General features: G+C 29.3%; 1 protein-coding gene and 1 long non-coding RNA gene across 3 annotated transcripts in view; one reads left to right on the plus strand and one right to left on the minus strand.

The window, feature by feature from the left end:
• Window positions 1-993: 993 nt before the first annotated feature.
• Window positions 994-19,114, plus strand: part of LOC130444070 (calcium-activated potassium channel slowpoke) — a 38,413-nt gene continuing 20,292 nt past the window's right edge. Inside the window, exons 1-13 of the mRNA XM_056779051.1 lie at window positions 994-1,073; window positions 1,294-1,834; window positions 3,149-3,210; window positions 6,654-6,750; window positions 6,810-6,921; window positions 6,992-7,143; window positions 7,204-7,371; window positions 12,862-12,953; window positions 15,308-15,418; window positions 16,198-16,303; window positions 17,917-18,069; window positions 18,154-18,309; window positions 18,868-18,888. Of these exons, the coding sequence (XP_056635029.1) occupies window positions 1,517-1,834; window positions 3,149-3,210; window positions 6,654-6,750; window positions 6,810-6,921; window positions 6,992-7,143; window positions 7,204-7,371; window positions 12,862-12,953; window positions 15,308-15,418; window positions 16,198-16,303; window positions 17,917-18,069; window positions 18,154-18,309; window positions 18,868-18,888 (1,548 nt within the window). The 5' untranslated portion in view covers window positions 994-1,073; window positions 1,294-1,516. The remainder of the gene's footprint in view (window positions 1,074-1,293; window positions 1,835-3,148; window positions 3,211-6,653; window positions 6,751-6,809; window positions 6,922-6,991; window positions 7,144-7,203; window positions 7,372-12,861; window positions 12,954-15,307; window positions 15,419-16,197; window positions 16,304-17,916; window positions 18,070-18,153; window positions 18,310-18,867; window positions 18,889-19,114) is intronic.
• On the minus strand, window positions 1,847-14,071 carry LOC130444074 (uncharacterized). Of its 2 annotated transcripts, XR_008909907.1 has the most exons (4): window positions 13,939-14,066; window positions 13,322-13,857; window positions 5,118-5,525; window positions 1,891-4,967 (listed from the first exon to the last, which is right to left on the minus strand). It is a non-coding gene; the product is annotated as an uncharacterized LOC130444074 (long non-coding RNA). The 2 variants fall into 2 exon arrangements; XR_008909908.1 differs by lacking the exon at window positions 5,118-5,525 and having other exon boundaries at window positions 1,847-2,329; window positions 13,939-14,071.

Consider the following 19,114-nt stretch of genomic DNA (forward strand, 5'->3'; position numbering starts at 1 on the left):
GTATTAGTGGTTGCCTAGTTGCAGCTGGGATGATAAAAACCAACTTTCGTACTATCTCGTAGATAATCGTCTTTTTTGGAATAATTATCTGTAATGAATAGCAAATACTTTTGTGTGCTTGTGATGTGAAATTGATAATTCATTAAGTATTACACAACATTTTTTTTAAAGGATTTTCCGTTGATATAAATATTTATTGTCATAAAATATTCATTAAACGTTCACGTATTTATTTAATTATTATGAAATAAACAGTCAGATTAGAATTTTAAATTAAGGGTCGTGAATAAATGTATACAACAGTAATACGTCAAATAAAACGTAATTTTATACTTACGCGGTTCCCTCGTTTTTTGGCTGTAGAAAATCGAAAAATTAAATTTTTTAGAGTGTTTTTTTTTCAAATTATAGTTTTTACGGCGATTTTACGAAAAAAAATTATGGGAATAAGGAAAAAATTAAAACTTATATTATTTACAGGGTTTTAAATGTTTATGAAAATAACTCATTCGCGTATAATTGTTTATAACTTTTTCCCAAATAATCAAATGAGATTGTTATAGTTTTTTTCGTAATCTACACAAAATAAGGAACAAATTGAAAAAAAAATGTATAGAAAAATGTTGATTTATCATGTTTTTACAAATGAAAATTTTCACCATTAAAAAAACGGTTGACTGTGAGAATTGGGAGTGGGGCGATTTTCAATTTTTTTTTCCAAAATGTTCGTTATTTGGTGTAGATTAACAAAAAAAATATATGATCTACGTTTGATGCTTTGTAAAAAAATTATGTGCGATTATATACAAGGAAAGTGCGTTTATGATTTCATTTAAAGTCATGAAATATCCAGGTGAGATATTTTCCATATTTTTTTTCGTAAATCCGCCGTAGAAACGAAGATTTAAAAAAAAAATTCATCGAAATCGTATAATTTTTCGATTTTCTAGAAGCAAAAAACGCTAAATTATAAAACTACCAAAGTTATTATTGAGAATATTAAAAACCCCTGTATATAAATTGTTTCTTTAAATTCATCATTAAAAATAAATTCGAAAGATTTCTATCTGAAGGTAATTGGGTTATTAGGACTAACCTGAACAAAATCTAGTTCACCTAGTGCCTAGTACGGTATCGAATATATTTTCGATTAATTCAAAATTTTTATTTTTTTTCTAATATATATTAATCGCGTTAAAATTTTGAACAAAATCGGATGTTTAATATATATTCGTATAAAATAATGTTAGATTTATTTATTTATATTTTTTTCCATTTAAAATTTGTTTCCAGGGTAGGAAAAAAATCAATGCGTCGGGCGACGGCGACGCCGAAACGTGCAACGTCTAACGTCGCGCATACGTAATAGCGTCACCGTCAACGCATTCTCGTTTAGTCGAATTAAAACCGTGAACGCGCTCCTGGCCACTGTTCGGTGGTCATCTAGGAAGCCCTATGCGATATCCTAGGTGAGATAAGAATTAACAACCGCGTGAATGCCTCCGTTTGGCACAAAATGTCGTCTACTGGTGAGGAGGTGTTGCAAGTTAACGTTACCATTCACGACACCTGCCTGGATGATAGAAAGTACTGGTGTTTCATACTTTCATCCATTTGTACTTTCATCGCGGGATTACTTATTGTGCTCGTGTGGAGGTTGTTTGCTTTTTTGTGTTGTAGAAAGGATCCCGAATTGGGACCTAACGATCCGAAACAAAAAGAACAAAAGGCCGCTAGACAGGGAAAACAAGAATTCGAAGGGACTTTTATGACGGAGGCCAAGGACTGGGCGGGAGAATTGATATCCGGCCAAACCACTACGGGAAGGATTTTGGTAAATAAATACTTTATATTAAAAATCGAATTTATTAAATAAACGATACTCTTCATTCGTTATGTACCTATATAAAATTGCATTTCGGGTCATCATGTCAAAAGGTCACTACACTTGAAATATAGAATCGCTGCAATTTACAGGACTGTATCTACCTACCGGGTACCCATTAATGAAAAATAAATAGAATATACCCCCGGTAAATTAATTAGATAATATGTTTACATTGTTAATATGAAATTATCGATAATTACAAAACTAATGTTTGATCAATTCTTTATTATATTTACATTTTCAACTTATACCTACTAATAATTATTCCCCGACTCAAAAATATCATTTTTCCGTACTTACAAAACGTTTTAAAATAATTTATTTATATAATTTTTTTGCGAACAACAAAATTTTTTTTCTTTAATTTTATTTTAGGAAGGCATGCGTTTAGAATAATTTTGTCGTGTGTTGATGTTGTGCTTCGATCCATTATCCTTGTCTCTGAAATATATAATGTCATTACTACGAACCGACGTGACTTCTTGGCTTTAATCCAAAAAATTTAAAGAGACAGTTGTTGATTCGGGATGACCGGGTTTAGTCTAAAGATATAATTTCAAAGCTACTCTATTTTTTTTTTCCAACACTCAATAAACTTCTAAATATTTTATACAATAAATCATTTTTTTTTTCATTTTCGTCGAGTACGGGGTTATGTTAAAAAGGTATATACGACACTGATGGATTATACGAGGTCCGGTTATTAAATAACGAATTTGTTTACGAAAAAGGGTTTTATTATAAAAATTATTTTACAATCGAATGATCCCCTTCGATATACTCCCCTACCCTCGCCGCACATTAGTTTTTTCCATCGATCTAAGCAGTGATGGTGAGGATCTTCAGGAGCTCTGCAATTTTTTGCTTTACCGCTACCATCGACTCAAATCTGGTGCCTTTCGAATGGATTGGAATGCGCTTCTGACCAAATACTGCTTTTTAGACAACGCGATATTGGCAAATAGTCTGACCCTCTGGAACCCATTCAGTAATCACGGTATCGTTAAAACGCTCAACAGTGCCTTGAATTTTGATTTGCTCTCTCGGTTCACACTAGAGCGCTTACACCACTCAAAAACACGCGCTCGATATAAATAATTGTCCCCGTAGACCTCTTGCAACGATTTATAGTACTCAGTTTCAATTCAACCCGTTTTTTACCCCACCCGTGTCTAGGGCGCAATCTCGTTATTTAATAACCGGACCTCGTATATATTTATATGTATTTAGTGAATCAAAAATATTTTACTTTCTTTTCAGGTTGTCTTAGTATTCATTCTGAGCATAGCTTCTTTAATAATTTACTTCATAGATGCCTCAAAGTAAGTATTTATAATATTTCAATTATTATATATAAATTTTGTTATCGAAACGGTTTTTTGTCTATTATCTATTTTATTTTTTCTAGTGTTCGACATGGGTAAATATTTTTATTTTTGATACTCAATTACGCTGTAATCAGATAAGTATTTAAAATTGTTCGAGTATACGAGGTATGGCCAATTAAAAACTAAATATATTCATACAATATAAATATAAAAGAAGAATGTGTGATATCGGTTTTTCGAAATTTATAACAGATATTCCAAAAAGTGGTAAATAATTCGATTTGATCATTTTTGTTTTTATTTGACCGTGCCTATGTATCAATTGGCTTTAAATAAACGATTATAACCAAACTAACAAATCATTTTTCCTTAATAAATGATATATTTTATCTAATTAGGTATTCCGTGAAACAATCAAATATGTAATTATTATAATGAGACGATAATAGTGTATTATCGTATTTTTCCTGTTCGTAAACAATTTTTAATTGGGCTCTTCAAATCAATGTTTACTAGAATCTACTTGATTAAAATTTTTAAATAATTTAATATTAAACAAACGTAGAGTTCCCCAAATGATACAAAAAAGACAAACAGCCAAATTCATCTCGGACATAAAAAGAAAGAAACAAAAAAAACGGATTTTCGTGACTTCAATGATTACTTCAAAAATTTTGAACTTATTCACCATATAACTGAAAGCAGTGTGATTATAAGTGAAGAAAAAAGTTTTTTATTATTGATAATAATAATTCAAGAGTTTTTTTTAATAATATACGTTTATGATTCATTTATAAATATAATCCGTGACTAGGGTGCAATAATAATAAGAATACTTAAAAAGATGATTCATTGGTAATCATTGAAAGGATTGGCAATTCTTTGTAATCAACTATGTAATAGATATTTAAAAAAAAGTGAATATTGCTTTCTATTCTATTCTTTTTTTAATATATGAGATTTAACTGATATTTTAGTTCATATAAGGTTTAAATTTACAATCAAGCACATATTTTACTTATACATATAATTTTGTATAAAATTAATTGTAACGTTTTCACTGCTCACAGCTTGCGTTACTTTTGTTGTTATAAACATTAAATGAAATAAACCTACCAATTTGTTTTTGTAAATAATTCTCTTTATAAGATATTTTGTCATATTATCTTTGAGTAGAAATAATTACATTTTATTTTTCATACCTCTTTTGTAGTTTTGTATGTACTTGTTGGTGACATACTGGGTTCCTGGAATTTAAGTTATTTAGCACAGTTTAAATTGTCCTTTTGTTGAACTATTTTTATATAAACAAATTGAATGTTTGGTTTATTTTCTTTTGAGGTTAAGTCTCGGTCTAAAGGACGCAAGCATTATTCGAAATTTGCCAGACGTGGCAATTAACTGTTCACGAATTAAGTTATTCGTGCAGATTTTGTAAATTTTGCAGATATTGATTTTTGGTTGTTCAGTTCGTTGAAAGGTTGTTTTGAGGAGTGATTTGTTAGCTGGTGTTTTTGAAATTGACCTATAGTTGCACCTGGCTGGATTGTCGTCTTGACGTGTGACCCGATTTTGCTGCTAACTTCATTCATATTTTCCTTTTGACTGTTAACCGATGTGGAATTTTTACAATGTAGTTACATTGTTCTATTGGTTAGCGACCCTGATAGTGTTAAGATCAATTTCTTCAGAGATTTTTGAAAAGCGGTATTTAGCCGGTCTTAAGGAGCCTTCCGCCGATTTCAAAAATTCTGGAATATTAAATTGTTAATTGACTTCCAAAAAGTAGATATAGATTAGTTCCCTTCGTTAAAAAGGAAGGTAAGATCTTTTTGTATAAAAGCAGAAATAGTTCTAATTACTGATATATGAACTAGGTTAGGTTCCAAATTATAAACTACCTTTTTTATTGCATTCCACGTATATGGTCCTATTTGTATTCTTCTGACAAGTATGGAGCATTATGTGTTGTTAAAGGTCAGATCAACTCATATTAGTTCTGCAACTGAAACTTATCATTTATTAAGTGTATGACAAAAAACGTTTGTCGCGATTACGAGTTTTTGAGTACTTTAAGCGGTTTCAAGATAGCCGAGAAGATGTTGAAGTTGATTTGTTATTACTTTTTCATCATCAGTACAATGAGTCAACTCGTTCCACACTTTGAATCAAGAGGTTTCTAGTCAAACCCAATATCTGTGTGTTAAATTACCCACATTATTCGCCGGTTATTTAATATCCACACCTCGTAATTTGCTTATAGTCTTTACTATATTCATATAAACATTTTTTTATGAATGTATTCTTTCCTGTAATGATTAAATTACACTTTACTTTATATTAAGGTATGACATATCTTGATTTATGAATTATTACTGTATACTTATTTAGGTAGCAAGTAATTTTATTAGTAACAAACAAAAATACGAGTGGAATTCAATTCGTATTAATGGCAATAACTTGCATGTGCAATTATTAAACAGTTAAACTTTTAACATTTTCATTTATGTTATGACAAAAGAATTGCATGAAATTGAAAAAACTAAATAATGTACTCGTTATTTTTTTTAAATACCTAGTAATGAACGATTTTATATTCGATCGATATGAATAAAAAGTTGTAGGAATATTAAGACATAATAATTTTTTTTATATTGGAATCGATTTAAAACGATTTATGTTGAAAATTGAAATGAAGAATCTATACACCCCACAAAAATTATCGCATCACTCATTATTTTTTAAATATTTTATATGCGTTGCCTGTTTTTCGAATTTTATTATTACGAATTAAAACACCAATAGATACAATAGATGCAACATTTATTTTATATCAGTTTAATCTACAGAGGACAAAAAGTTTGATTTACCAAAACATAGAAAATATCAAAAAAAATTTACAAAAAAATGAATGGTGCTTAAACTAAAACTAGCCAATAAATTTCTAATTACAGCTTCCATTCGTCTTGGAAGACTTCTAAACAGGTTCTTTTCCCAGAACATTTTGAAGATCATCTAGTGGTGTCGGATGCTGCTGAATTTGCCATCATAGATGGTCCCAGACATGCTCTATTGGGCTAAGGTCCGGGCTACATGCAGGCCAATTCAGGGTGGGTATCTCGACCTCTTCTAAGTACTGGCGAACCACTAGGGCAGCGTGTAGAGGAGCATTATTGTGCATTAGCACAGAGTTGTCACCGATACGAGACGTATAGGGCACTACATGGGGTTCTAGTATATTGGTTAGCATTTAGTCTTCCATCATTCACTGGTACTAACTCCGTGCGACCCTCGAAAGAAATTCCTCCCCAAACCATGATAGAGCCACCACCAAAGCTTTCAGTTTGACAAAAATTAACCTGATCGTGCGATAATTTTTGTGAGGTGTATATTTTGTGGTAACAAATAAATTGATTTGTCGTTTATTACGATTCCAGTGAAAAGGTAGAACGCTGCCAAGAATGGAGCTCCAATATCACCCAACAAATCGACCTCGCCTTCAACATATTTTTTATGGTCTATTTTTTTATAAGAGTAAGTATAAAAAAAAAAACCAAAAAATGAATTATAATTTTAAAATTATATTTTTAAAGTTCATAGCGGCTAGTGACAAGCTTTGGTTTATGTTAGAAATGTATTCGTTTGTGGATTATTTTACGATCCCACCTTCGTTTGTGTCCATCTATTTGGATCGTACATGGATTGGTAAGTTAGATTTTAAAAATCGGAAAATCGTTACATTTAACTTTTTTCCTTTTTTTTTTTTGATTTCCAGGTCTTCGTTTTTTGCGTGCTTTACGTTTAATGACAGTACCGGATATATTACAGTACCTCAATATTCTAAAGACTTCTAGTTCAATACGGCTCGCTCAGTTAGTTTCCATATTTATATCTGTATGGCTCACCGCAGCCGGAATTATCCATTTGGTAAATTTTTAAAATTTATCGATAAATTTTTTAATAAAAATAATTTATTTTTTGTTTCAGTTGGAAAATTCCGGGGATCCTTTAGATTTCAGTAATCAACATCCTTTGCCGTATTGGAATTGTGTATATTTCTTGATCGTTACTATGTCAACGGTGGGATACGGAGATGTCTATTGCCATACGGTATTGGGAAGAGGATTTTTAGTATTTTTTCTACTTGTCGGATTGGTAAGTTCGATTTTATTTTTCTTTATTTACGCTCTTCTTAATACTTTATCTTAAGCTTTGCATTCTTTTCGACTTTACCTATTTCACCATTAAAATCAAACAATACATAAGTATACGTAAGTTGGCGGTATATGGGACATAACTTTTTAATTATTAATTGTACGAAAAAAAGTTATTCTTTGTAAAAAGTTCTGCATCGTTCAAAACCTAGAATTCAATCATCAGATGTTAAATTTCTCCAGTCGTATACGAGGTTTGTCAAAAAATGTGATTAAGCAACTTAAAAGTTGTTAGTGTTCGATAAAAATTGAGAGATAATTGTTTTTAAAAGTTTATTTAGAATTGTTAAATCAAATTTATAATTAATAAATACAATGCATTAATGTGCAAACTTAAATTTCCAACGTAACCGCAGAGAAAATGTAGAAAAAAATATTTTTTCAATGTAAATAAACAATTTTAAAGCTATTATTAATTCTAAACATCTTTTCTTTATAACAATTTTCGATATTGTCAAAGAGAAAGGTACTTTACTCTTGAACGAAAATCACATTTTTTGACAAACCTCGTATACGACTGAAAAAATTTAACATCTGATAATTGAATTTTACGTTTTGAATCATGCAGAACTTTTTACAAAGAATAACTTTTTTTTGTAAAATTAATAATAAAAAAGTTATGTCCCATATGCCGCCAACTTACGTGGACACACTGTACAAATAATTTTTTTCTTAAAATACACAACTTTTTAAAACAGCCACTTTTTAAAACTTAAACGTCTATTCCTAAAATCGAATTATTTACCGAGGGATCGCTTCTGTAAGAGTTACTTTTCACACGAGTTTCATACGAAATGTTTTCTACGTCCGTAGACTTGAAAAAAAAAATCATTTAACGAATTCAAATAAATAACATCTTCTATAGTTGTATTAGTACTTTGATTGGAGTGTTGGTAGGATCGAGAACATTCACAATGTTGTTTCAAATCCAACCCGTTAATATTTTTATTGCAGAATACATTTTGTATTTTATCGAGTAACCCTCCGCGACTGTGTTGGATTTCCACCCACTGTACTTGTTTATATGAATTAAATCACCACCAAAATTCACTAATAGAGACGTCGAGGAGCGTCGAAATTTATGCCCAGTGTAGTTTTTTTATGGATTAGGTAAATTCAAATATTACCTACAACTTGAGTTTCGTATTTTCCATTTCTATACTGTGAAAAGAAACCATCTGTTTTGACATTTGTGGGTCGTTGGTTTTCATATTTTTTATAAATCTTTTGTCAGATTTTTTTTTGTATGAGGTACTGTGATAATTAAAACATTTCCGGTATTATTAATATCGTAACACTTGGACAACACTCAACTATTTTAAAGTTTATTGGCAGAAATACGTTTCTTAGAACATGCAATTTGACTAAACTATGTACGAAAAATATCATTAAGATGGTGTCTATTATCACGCTGACAAACTGAACGTCTTGGACTAGTTGAAATATAGCCTGTCTTACACGTTCCATGTGGCTGCCTTTTCATTAAACTACCCCCATTACGAAGGGCATTAACCCATCGCAAAATGGTGTTTCGCTGCTTTCATATTTAGATTCTGCAATAAAAATTTAGTTAAAATCTAGACACCCAAAAAAAATTTCTTTTTGTAGGCCTGTGTAATTATCAAACCGTCCTACTCGTACTTTACTCACTTGTTTTATAAATAATTATTTCTAGACTAGTTTTAGTTTTTTTTTTTTATTAATATTATAAAGAATAATTAACACCTTAGATTAGATTAATTTAGAATTGTTTTGCGCACGTTTCTACCCTTTTAGTGTACATATTCAGATAAAAGTGGCCGTTTTAAAAATTGCACCTAAACCGAAATAAACACGGGAATGACAAATTTGATAGGAATTTACCGGGTTTATAATGTTTCGCAAAATTTTTTCAATCCAATTCACACAATCTAATTAATTCAATTTTAAATTGAAAACAATAGATATATAAAAATAACGTATCGAAAAGCATTCGCCTATGCTTTGATTTGTATAATAACTACATACATTATACCGAGTGTTTACCGATTATACGGAAACGATAAAATCGAAAATATACATTTTTCTATTCCTGAAATTAAAAAAAAAAAAAAGGATTATTTACTACATTTTATTAGAAATTTCTCGTCCAGATCCATATTTAGTAAATACTCGGTATATTCCGAATAGGACAATCTTATTTCATCCATGTATCCGAACTCCTTGTGTTTTTTTTTTTCAACGTTAGATATAATTTGAAATGACCCATTTTTTTTTTGTTTTAATTATTAGACAATAGTTATCAACGAACCTCCCTACCAGAAAACCTCGAATGACAAACCTTTGAATTATTTTGTTTATCGATAGATATTTTTCTAATTATATCCATTTTCATTTACATATATTTCAGTTGGAATTTGATTTATCTATTATAACAAAATTAAAAACAAAGAAATGACGCCGTCTAGAAATTTTTTTGATATTTGGACGCACGAGGGCTGTTTAAATAAATAATTGTTGTTTTAGATGGTTGGATATTAAAGACGGCCCTTATGAGTACAATACTTTTAGATTCAATTTTTTTTCTTTAAACAAATTTTCAACTGAAGATATATCGATAGAAATCTAGTGCCAGTCGGGGTGGGGGTCGTATTAAGCTAATAGTAGTATAATAGTAGTAGTTTGTTGTAAAAAAAAAATCGGTCCGAAGAGGAGCCTGAGATATATCGGGTTTATCGGTTCTCTTGCTCTTGTTAGGCTGTTTTTGCCAGCTGGATCCCCGAGATAACCGAACTAGCTGCCAATCGACCGAAGTACGGCGGAAAATACAGCAAAGATGTGCGACGCAGGTACAATAATTAACAGAACCAAACAACACCAGACATTCTTAATCACACAAAAATATCCAGATCTAAACTACTGAACAACTACCGGGATATTGTTAAATTTATAACAAAAACATAAAAGCTTTCTCGATTTTAGTAGTTTAGGTCTATTTATTTAAAGCAAAGAACTATAAAACACTTGATAAGGTGTTTACTTTCAAATTTATATTTAATAAGTAGCAGTTGAATGAGATTTCTTCACGAAAAAGTAGATTGGGCCGTTTCTTTTTTTTTTTTTGGGAAAACTCAATTTTATAAAGATATCGATAATCGAATTATTCTTGAAACATATGCTTGTAGTGTAGTTTTGCTTTGGCCTTGCGAAAATTACTCTGTAAAATATCTCACTGTACCATTGAAAATAAGTTTCAAAAATTAATTTTTGAAACTTCCGCGAAACAACATATTCGTTTGTGTGGATTTTTACAAGATAATATCAACTAGAATCAACTTGTTGCATCGTCTACTGAAATTTTCTCAAATTCTTCTATTTCCTCATATTTTGAAATCTTCATATAAACGTTTTTGTATATCATTGATTCAATAACAAACATTTAATGATATAATTGAATCTTTGATTTGATAATTTGATCAAAACTAGAATCGTTTCGAAAAACTGGTCTAATCTACTTTGGGAAAATATCGAAAATATTACCCTTATTTCGTTTATAAATGAAAATATTAGAATGCTTTATAATTGGGGTAATGTTTTTGCTAAATAAAAAAAAAAAAACAAAAATTGAGCATCATACGATTTTGGAAAGTTGATTAATTTTTTGGCATGGTGCTAGCTGCCGACATTTAGTTCCGTTGTGTATATTCAGTAAATGCTGGTTTTGGAAATGAATATCAACAACCGGAAATAATTTTTATTCGGAAAAGTTCCTCTCTTAAAAAATATTTTATTTTCGTCTCGATTATTTCCAATAGCCATTTATTTGTAGCATGTACACAACGTTAGTAGAATTTCAAATCCTGTGCTTCGTTTTCTTATTAATAAAAATATTTTTATCGGCGACATAACACGCTTAAAATTCATTTAAAAAATAATTATTTTATTAAAAAATTAATACAAATATCGCACAAACATTTTGATACTGGTCGATTTAAATTTTTTCTGGGCCGAACTAAAATTCCTGAACAATCGTAAATAAACAAAATATTAAAATATATTTGGTTCGAATAGTTTGCCCTTTTCTGAATACCTATTTTCTTTTTATCTGAGCTTCTCTGTATCAATAAACATTAAAAACTAATTAATTAATCTTTAGATAGAGACCGTCATCAATATACAATACAATACAGGGTTGTAAAACAAATATAAATGCGTTTTGTTTATCGGTTTTCTCAAAGTACTAATAAATAATAAGTTAATGCATCTAAATCTTCTGTTTTAAAATTAAAATTTGTCAATCTGTCAAAAATTATTAAGAAAAACTAATTTTGAAACAGAACAGACCTAAAATAATATAATAATAAGTTTATATATAATCAGTTGTTACAATTGTTAATTCGTAATTTGGTAAATAAAACAACTGCCTGTTTAATTTAATATTTCGTTGTAAGCAAATCGCGATTTTTGACAATATACAAAATAAGATAAAATAATTTTATCACCTGTTTATAATATTTCATTTCGTTCAGAGCTAATTACCGACTAAATTTACTAACTGGGTTAATGCGGTTTATTTGCAAATTGTACATTCATACAACGCATGTCCTTTTGAATGAATCGTTTTGTTTATATATATATATATATATATACATACAGAGAGTATCCGATTTACAATATTTGATATACCGAATAAATGTTTAATAAAAATAGGTATTGGAAAGAGGAATATTAACGAAAGAAAGAAAAATATTTTTATTTCTTCAGGATTTGGAACTTACACCTATTTTTTTGCGCCTAGTTTTAATCTAGATCGACTCGTAGAATTAATTCTAGTAGCACTTTACATAACTGCCTGCACAGCCTGCTAGTGCCACGCACGGTACGATCTAAACGAGTGCAGGACTACAAGAAAATTACAAGGACAAAAATTGGAAAAATTCGAATTTTTATTTGTATTAAATCGCGTACAAGGCTCCTCAATTGGACTTGAAAGAAAGAAAAAAAAAAGCGTTGAAAAATATGTTTTTGTTTTGTTTCCCTTTTCACTCTCCTTCCTTCACTCAATTTTCCCAAATATATAAAGCTTAATCAAAAAGAAAAAAGATAATTTATTATTATTATTATTATTATTGGAATAATTGTGTCTTGTTGATTAATATTTGCGTAAAAATTTTTGAAAATAATAAATTTTGAATAATTTGCGTATCGGACGAAATACTTTTCGGAAAAACAACCTCATTAATTACGTACAAAAACACGAATTGAAAATTGGACGTTAATTTTATAATGGATGGGATTTAAGAAAAATTTCGAATTTGCAATTATAAATTGAAAATTCGATATTTGAAACTATTTTTTAAATATTAAAAAACGAGACGTAATTATTCGGTGAGAGCTTTGAATTGATTATATCAATTAGAATTATATGATTTCTTTGTTTCGGCGTCTCTAGGCGATATTCGCCAGTTGTATCCCAGAAATAATAGACTTGATCGGAACTAGACCAAAATATGGTGGAACCTTGAAGAACGAGAGAGGCCGAAGGTGAGATAGCATAGTCATATTGTTTTGCATAACAACAAAATTCAAATAAAAATTTATCGGTTAGAAAACAATTGTAGTAAAAACGGGATGGGATCAATTATTTATCTAAAAAAAAAAACAATAACCGTCCTGACGTGTTTAATGACAACTTTAAATTACAACAATTTTATTTTCAAAAAAATTCATTCGGCACCCGATTTACGAAATTTTTCATTTTCCTTTTAAATCTTTTTCGTATATAAACGAAATTCAAATTGTGTAATGTTGTAATTTAAAGCGACAGACATAAACTGGTACCGGACGTATTTTCATGTTTTACTTTTTTTTATATTTATATATCTATATATAAGAAAGCTGTTCATACATACCATTTTCCTGCACGCTCTGATTCTATCCCTCTTGATGTCCTTTACAGTTTTTTTTAAGTGTTGTGCTCCTGCTAAATGTACGTAGTAGTTACTGGATATAAAACTGTAACTATTATCTTCTTTTTTTCTCGGATTTGTTTGAAATAAAAAACGTAGGTATTTATTTAGCTTGCAATCAATGGAATACAACATCCTCTGATCGATTCGTATTAATAAAATTATATCTTTCTAATTAAATATTCTTTTGAACGTCTCCTTTAGAAACAAAAAGATGATGCGACATTTCGGATATCTTCGTTAATATATATATCTTTCAGAATAATGAAAATTTCGGAATAATATTGTATATTGCATATCTCTTTAAACATATCAATTTGAACTATTGAAGAATCAGTCAGAGTAATATCGAAACATTGTTTGTATGCTGGATATTCTATTGTTGTTTTCAAACAAATTCTTGATTTTACTTTTAGTCAGTGGTTTGCATGGCGTTGCCACCGGATGAGGTGCGTGGCCAGGCTGTGAATAGGCTCTCACTGTAAATAATATTTAGAATAGACTAGAACTTTTATATACATCGCCGACAAACAAGTTTCTGATATATAACTTTTACTTACCCACTAACTTTCGTGGAAATAATTAGATTATGGAGTCTTTTTCATCTTTTATTTAACTTTAAATGCTTTTATCTAACACATTCTATTTCGAACAATTCTAACCTCTCTTAAATTATTCTCGAAAAAACATTCTGTCAAATTTCTCAAGGCTAAAGACATAAACAAGTTATGCAACTCTACAATAAATTAATGTTAAGGCCTGTTTACACAGATTTTAACTAACTTTTTATGGGAACGCGATTTGCGTTGGGTTCGTTAATATTTTAAATGATATTTTATGACGATTTTGGAATCTATTACATTATCCGTCTATATGAAATCAAGTATTTTCTTCTTTTCGATTAAAGAAAATTCAGTATGGGCAACTTTAAATTTGATCAAATAAAACGCCTCTCCAAGATACATTTTGCGAAACGCTTTTCTTATTTCTTCATTCTCTTACGATATGTCTTTAAAATTATTTTATGGGTATCAAAAATCTGGACTTTTTCTACACTATTTATCAGAAATTTAAATAAATTGCTTGCATGATCATAGATTTATCATTAAGCTTTAAATAAAATATGATTTTATCTTGAGTTTGATCGTCATGTCCAGTGGCTACTTTATTGGAAAAGGATATATGAAAATATCGTAGAATTATTTCTAACCCAACGCTTATGTAACCAATAAAATGTATTTTATTGAATCTATTAAAAAAATAAATCGGTAAAAAATATCAATTTTAATAATTCACGTATTAATCTATTTTTTTTTTTAAATTACAATGTGATAAGATCGGTAAAATACAAACATGTCTAACTGGTTGAAAAAAGCTTGTCACTTGATATATTTTTTTTGAATCACCGTATTTATAACGCTTATAATGAATTGTAGTAGTTGTGACATAGTAGTTACAAATGGAATGCTTATAGATTTTTATTAATCGCACTGTATACAACATCCTGTTAATGACTGTACCGATTTTAAATTTATTATATACAGAGCGATAACTTCTAATTATCCCGGAAACGCCTAAACTATACAAAATTAGAGGTGAACATGTTTTGGTATACATTATGCTGTTAATAGTTTTTTCAAATGTATTACTCGGTTTTTCGTATTATTTTTAGAATAAATAACAAATCGTATTCCAAAATTAAGTGATCCCTAATTACGGCGATTCCGGACTTTAGTTCCACTTTGTATATTTAAGTAAATTTTAAAAAAAAATCGAAGTTTTTGTACGTTTACATAAAAGTTGACATTATTTTTTAGTAACGTATTAATAATTTTTTTTTCTAACCGTTTAATTGAAAATTAAACTTCGATTTTTGCTAAAAAAAATTTATAAAACACGTAATGATTTAATTTAATTAATTTAATTTAGGCACATAGTTGTATGCGGGCATATAACATACGAATCGGTTTCACATTTTCTAAAAGACTTTCTACACGAAGATCGAGAAGACGTCGACGTCGAAGTCGTTTTTTTACATAGGTAAGTCTTTAATAAAATACTGATTTACCTGTCTATTTCAGTTAATTTTTACAATATTTCGCTTGTTATATAAGTTTTCAGGATATCTTTTATTTTAACTTGATAAAAGTGTATTTATAACTTGCAAGATTTGCAATAACCAACTGAGAGAACGGTTCATAATCACGATCATATTCGGGGTTATAGTTTTGTCGATTTCTACAATTTTGTAGATACTATTCAACCAATATTTCATTGATTTTCAAAAGGAGAGCGACTAGTATAAAATCGTAATTCAATTCTCAAATATTGCGGTTTCGAAATAGCTTTTTATCACAAATATTAACGTTGCGTTATATCGATACATAAATCGATGGATATTTTTAGAAAAGAGCCCGATTTGGAACTGGAAGGTCTCCTGAAACGACATTATACCACGGTGGAGTTTTTTCAGGGAACCATGATGAACGCAGTTGACCTTGAAAGAGTCAAGGTACCACTTAAGGCATTCAATCAACGTTCTTTTGAATGAAAAATTTCTGAATATACATTATTTATTTGCTTTTTTTTTTTAAATATATATATATATATATTTATAGCAGCGTACACATTTGAACGTTGCAAGATTTTTATGTGATGAAATTATTCGTAAAAAAAAATCTTGAAACGTTAAGATATGGTAGTGTCCGTATTTAGTTTAAGCGAGCCTCTGCATGGTGAATTATGAAAATGTATCTACAATTTGAGTATTAAGTTTATGGCTTGCCTTATTTTTATGCTGAAATTATTGGAATGTGCAGGAAACCACCAGACCTAGAACTGGAAGGTCTTTTCAAGAGACACTTTACCACTGTAGAATTCTTCCAAGGTACCATTATGAACCCTATTGATCTGCAAAGGGTGAAGGTGAGTTTTGGGCTCAGATATTTCGCGTATAACAAAATTTACCATAACTCTAACCCCAATTTCATTGTTTGTAAATAGTCACATAATAAGTGTTTTTTCACATATTTTTTTTTAAATTTAAATCGACGATATTTCAATACATATTATTTTGTATGTAGAATAATTTTTCTCGATAAAAATTAGTCACTTGAGGTAAAAATCTCAAAAGTGAAAAAAATACACTCACGATAGTTTACCTTCTACGGAATTACTAAGTTATTTTAAATGGTACTTTGAACGCCCTCTAACGATCTTTAACGGAACGTGATTGAATGTTTTGTCGTATTTCTGTGACAACTGAATAAAAGTTTCGTAAAATATCTATAGATGTCGCATTTTTAGTAGAATGAAAGTTGTGTGTTCGTAAATAAGATGGCGTTATCTAAATTAAATACATTTAATAATTATTTATTGAAATATCTTATACTTATTCCGACCAATTAATGTTGATTTTATAAAAAAATAAATGTTTTAACGCATGGATATGCTGTTAATGATTCCATGGTAAAATGTAGTTGATACGATTCATATGTAACAATTAACCTTTATAGTTACACTTTAGATACTTCTTTCTTTCAACTTTTATGAATATTATATTCTGAAATAAATTGCAGCTTTATACACGAATGTAGAAGAAAATTAAAACGGAAACTTTTAAATAAACTAGTTTGAGAAAGAAGTATTTGAACAATTTGATATTGCACGTTGTGTTGCCGATGTTGGCCATTTACAAACATAATTCTGTAATAATGGCGTACAGAAAGTTTACAATGTCCGATAGTGACGATTTTAGGGGTTTTTATTAGATAGCATAGTGGTTTAGTGGACAGGAAACGTCGGGATTATATCTAATTATATAAACAAGATCAAAATATATTTCTAATGAATTCTAGTAGAACTTTGTGTAGAAAAATGGATATACGCGAATAAAATAATGTATCGGTGAGGGAGTGACCATTATGATGTGATATTAAGATTTTTTTTAACCGGTTCATTTAAACTATTCAAAAAAAAAACGATCTCCAGTTCTGTTCTGATGTAAGTAGTAGGTCTTGTATGAGATAGCAGAGTTTTATAGTAGTATTTTTGAAAAAAAAACAAAAATAAAACGTGTCCAAATCTCTAAGTGAATAAAATATGTAAATATATAAATAAAATTCACAAATCAATAATTTAAAATGAATAACTGGAGACTTGAACATGGATAAAAAGCATTATTTATTTCTGTTTGGAATGTTTGTAGATAATTGAAGCATGAATTAAATTAGAATAGATTATTTACTAAACACAAACCGAAAAGTATATACATAAATACATTAATCATCGAATTGACAACACTTCTCCCATACTTAATTCCATTTTTTTATTCACGTTGTTTATTGTTGTTTATTTTGGTAAATAGCGTTAGAATGTAAATTTCCTAAATATTTCAATTGTTCCAAGTCATAACATTATTGTGGAAATTGTTTATAAAAAATAATACATTTCAAATGTTTTTTCTTGGGATAAATGAAATGAAACTCTTAGTTAGTGGTGTTGCATTTTAGAAACAAATCTTTTTTATTGCATTTTAGGTACATGAAGCCGATGCGTGCCTAGTTTTAGCCAACAAATACTGCCAAGATCCAGATGCGGAAGATGCAGCTAACATTATGAGAGTTATATCGATTAAAAACTATAGTGACGACATTCGGGTTATCATACAATTGATGCAATATCATAATAAGGTAAAAAATTTGTTATTATTTCGTTTCTTCACAATATGTATTTCGAATGTTATTATAAATTTGTAATAACATTGAACAATTCAGGCATACTTGTTGAATATACCATCATGGGATTGGAAACAGGGAGACGACGTCATCTGTTTGGCAGAATTGAAATTGGGATTTATAGCACAATCATGTTTGGCGCCGGGATTTTCTACAATGATGGCAAATCTATTCGCAATGCGTTCTTTCAAAACGGTAAGTTTAATCGTATAAACATAAAACGTTTCACAACAACTGAAATTCTTCGAAAAATTCAATTATTACCATTATCCAGGATCATTAGCCACGATAGTAGTTGTTTTTTCCTTCAACTACTATCCTGGTTAATGCCTCGATGAATATTGAATTACCAAAGTGACACAAGTACATTCTTTGGTGAATTATGTTTTTTTTGGCTTCGATTAACAAATTGCGAAGATGATTTTATACTTTTTTGGAGAATAGTCACCTACTTCAGTTTTTGGATTTGGAATTATTATTTGTTCCTAAAGAAATAATATCGGTTGTGAAAAATAATTGAAATAAGATGATTTTTTTTCTAAATTCATCGACTGAAGTAAATTTTTGAATATTACGTTCGTTCTCTATCTATTTATTTACCATCGTGGTATTTGTATTTAACATTAATGAGGAAATATTTGGATTCGAAAAATTAGAGATAGATAACGGATACAAACATTCAAATTATTATATTATTTTTTGCTTACATTTCCTTAATCGGTATTATATACTTATTTAGAAAACATATTTTAGAAATATGCGCATCTATCGAGGGTAATTATATATTTTATTTAGATATATTACTAACGGTGTTTATATAATGGAATTGCATTGTTTTGAAAGTATATCTACATATATAGAGTGATTTTATTTAATTATTTTTCCAATTAACCAACTAACTTACCATTATTAACGTATTGTTTGTATTCATCCGGAAAATTATTGGATTTATGCTAGAATCTTTGAAATGTATTTATGTTTTTCTGAATAAATTATCTTG

This window comes from Diorhabda sublineata, chromosome 5 (genome assembly GCF_026230105.1).
Source record: "Diorhabda sublineata isolate icDioSubl1.1 chromosome 5, icDioSubl1.1, whole genome shotgun sequence".
Lineage (NCBI taxonomy): Eukaryota > Metazoa > Arthropoda > Insecta > Coleoptera > Chrysomelidae > Diorhabda > Diorhabda sublineata.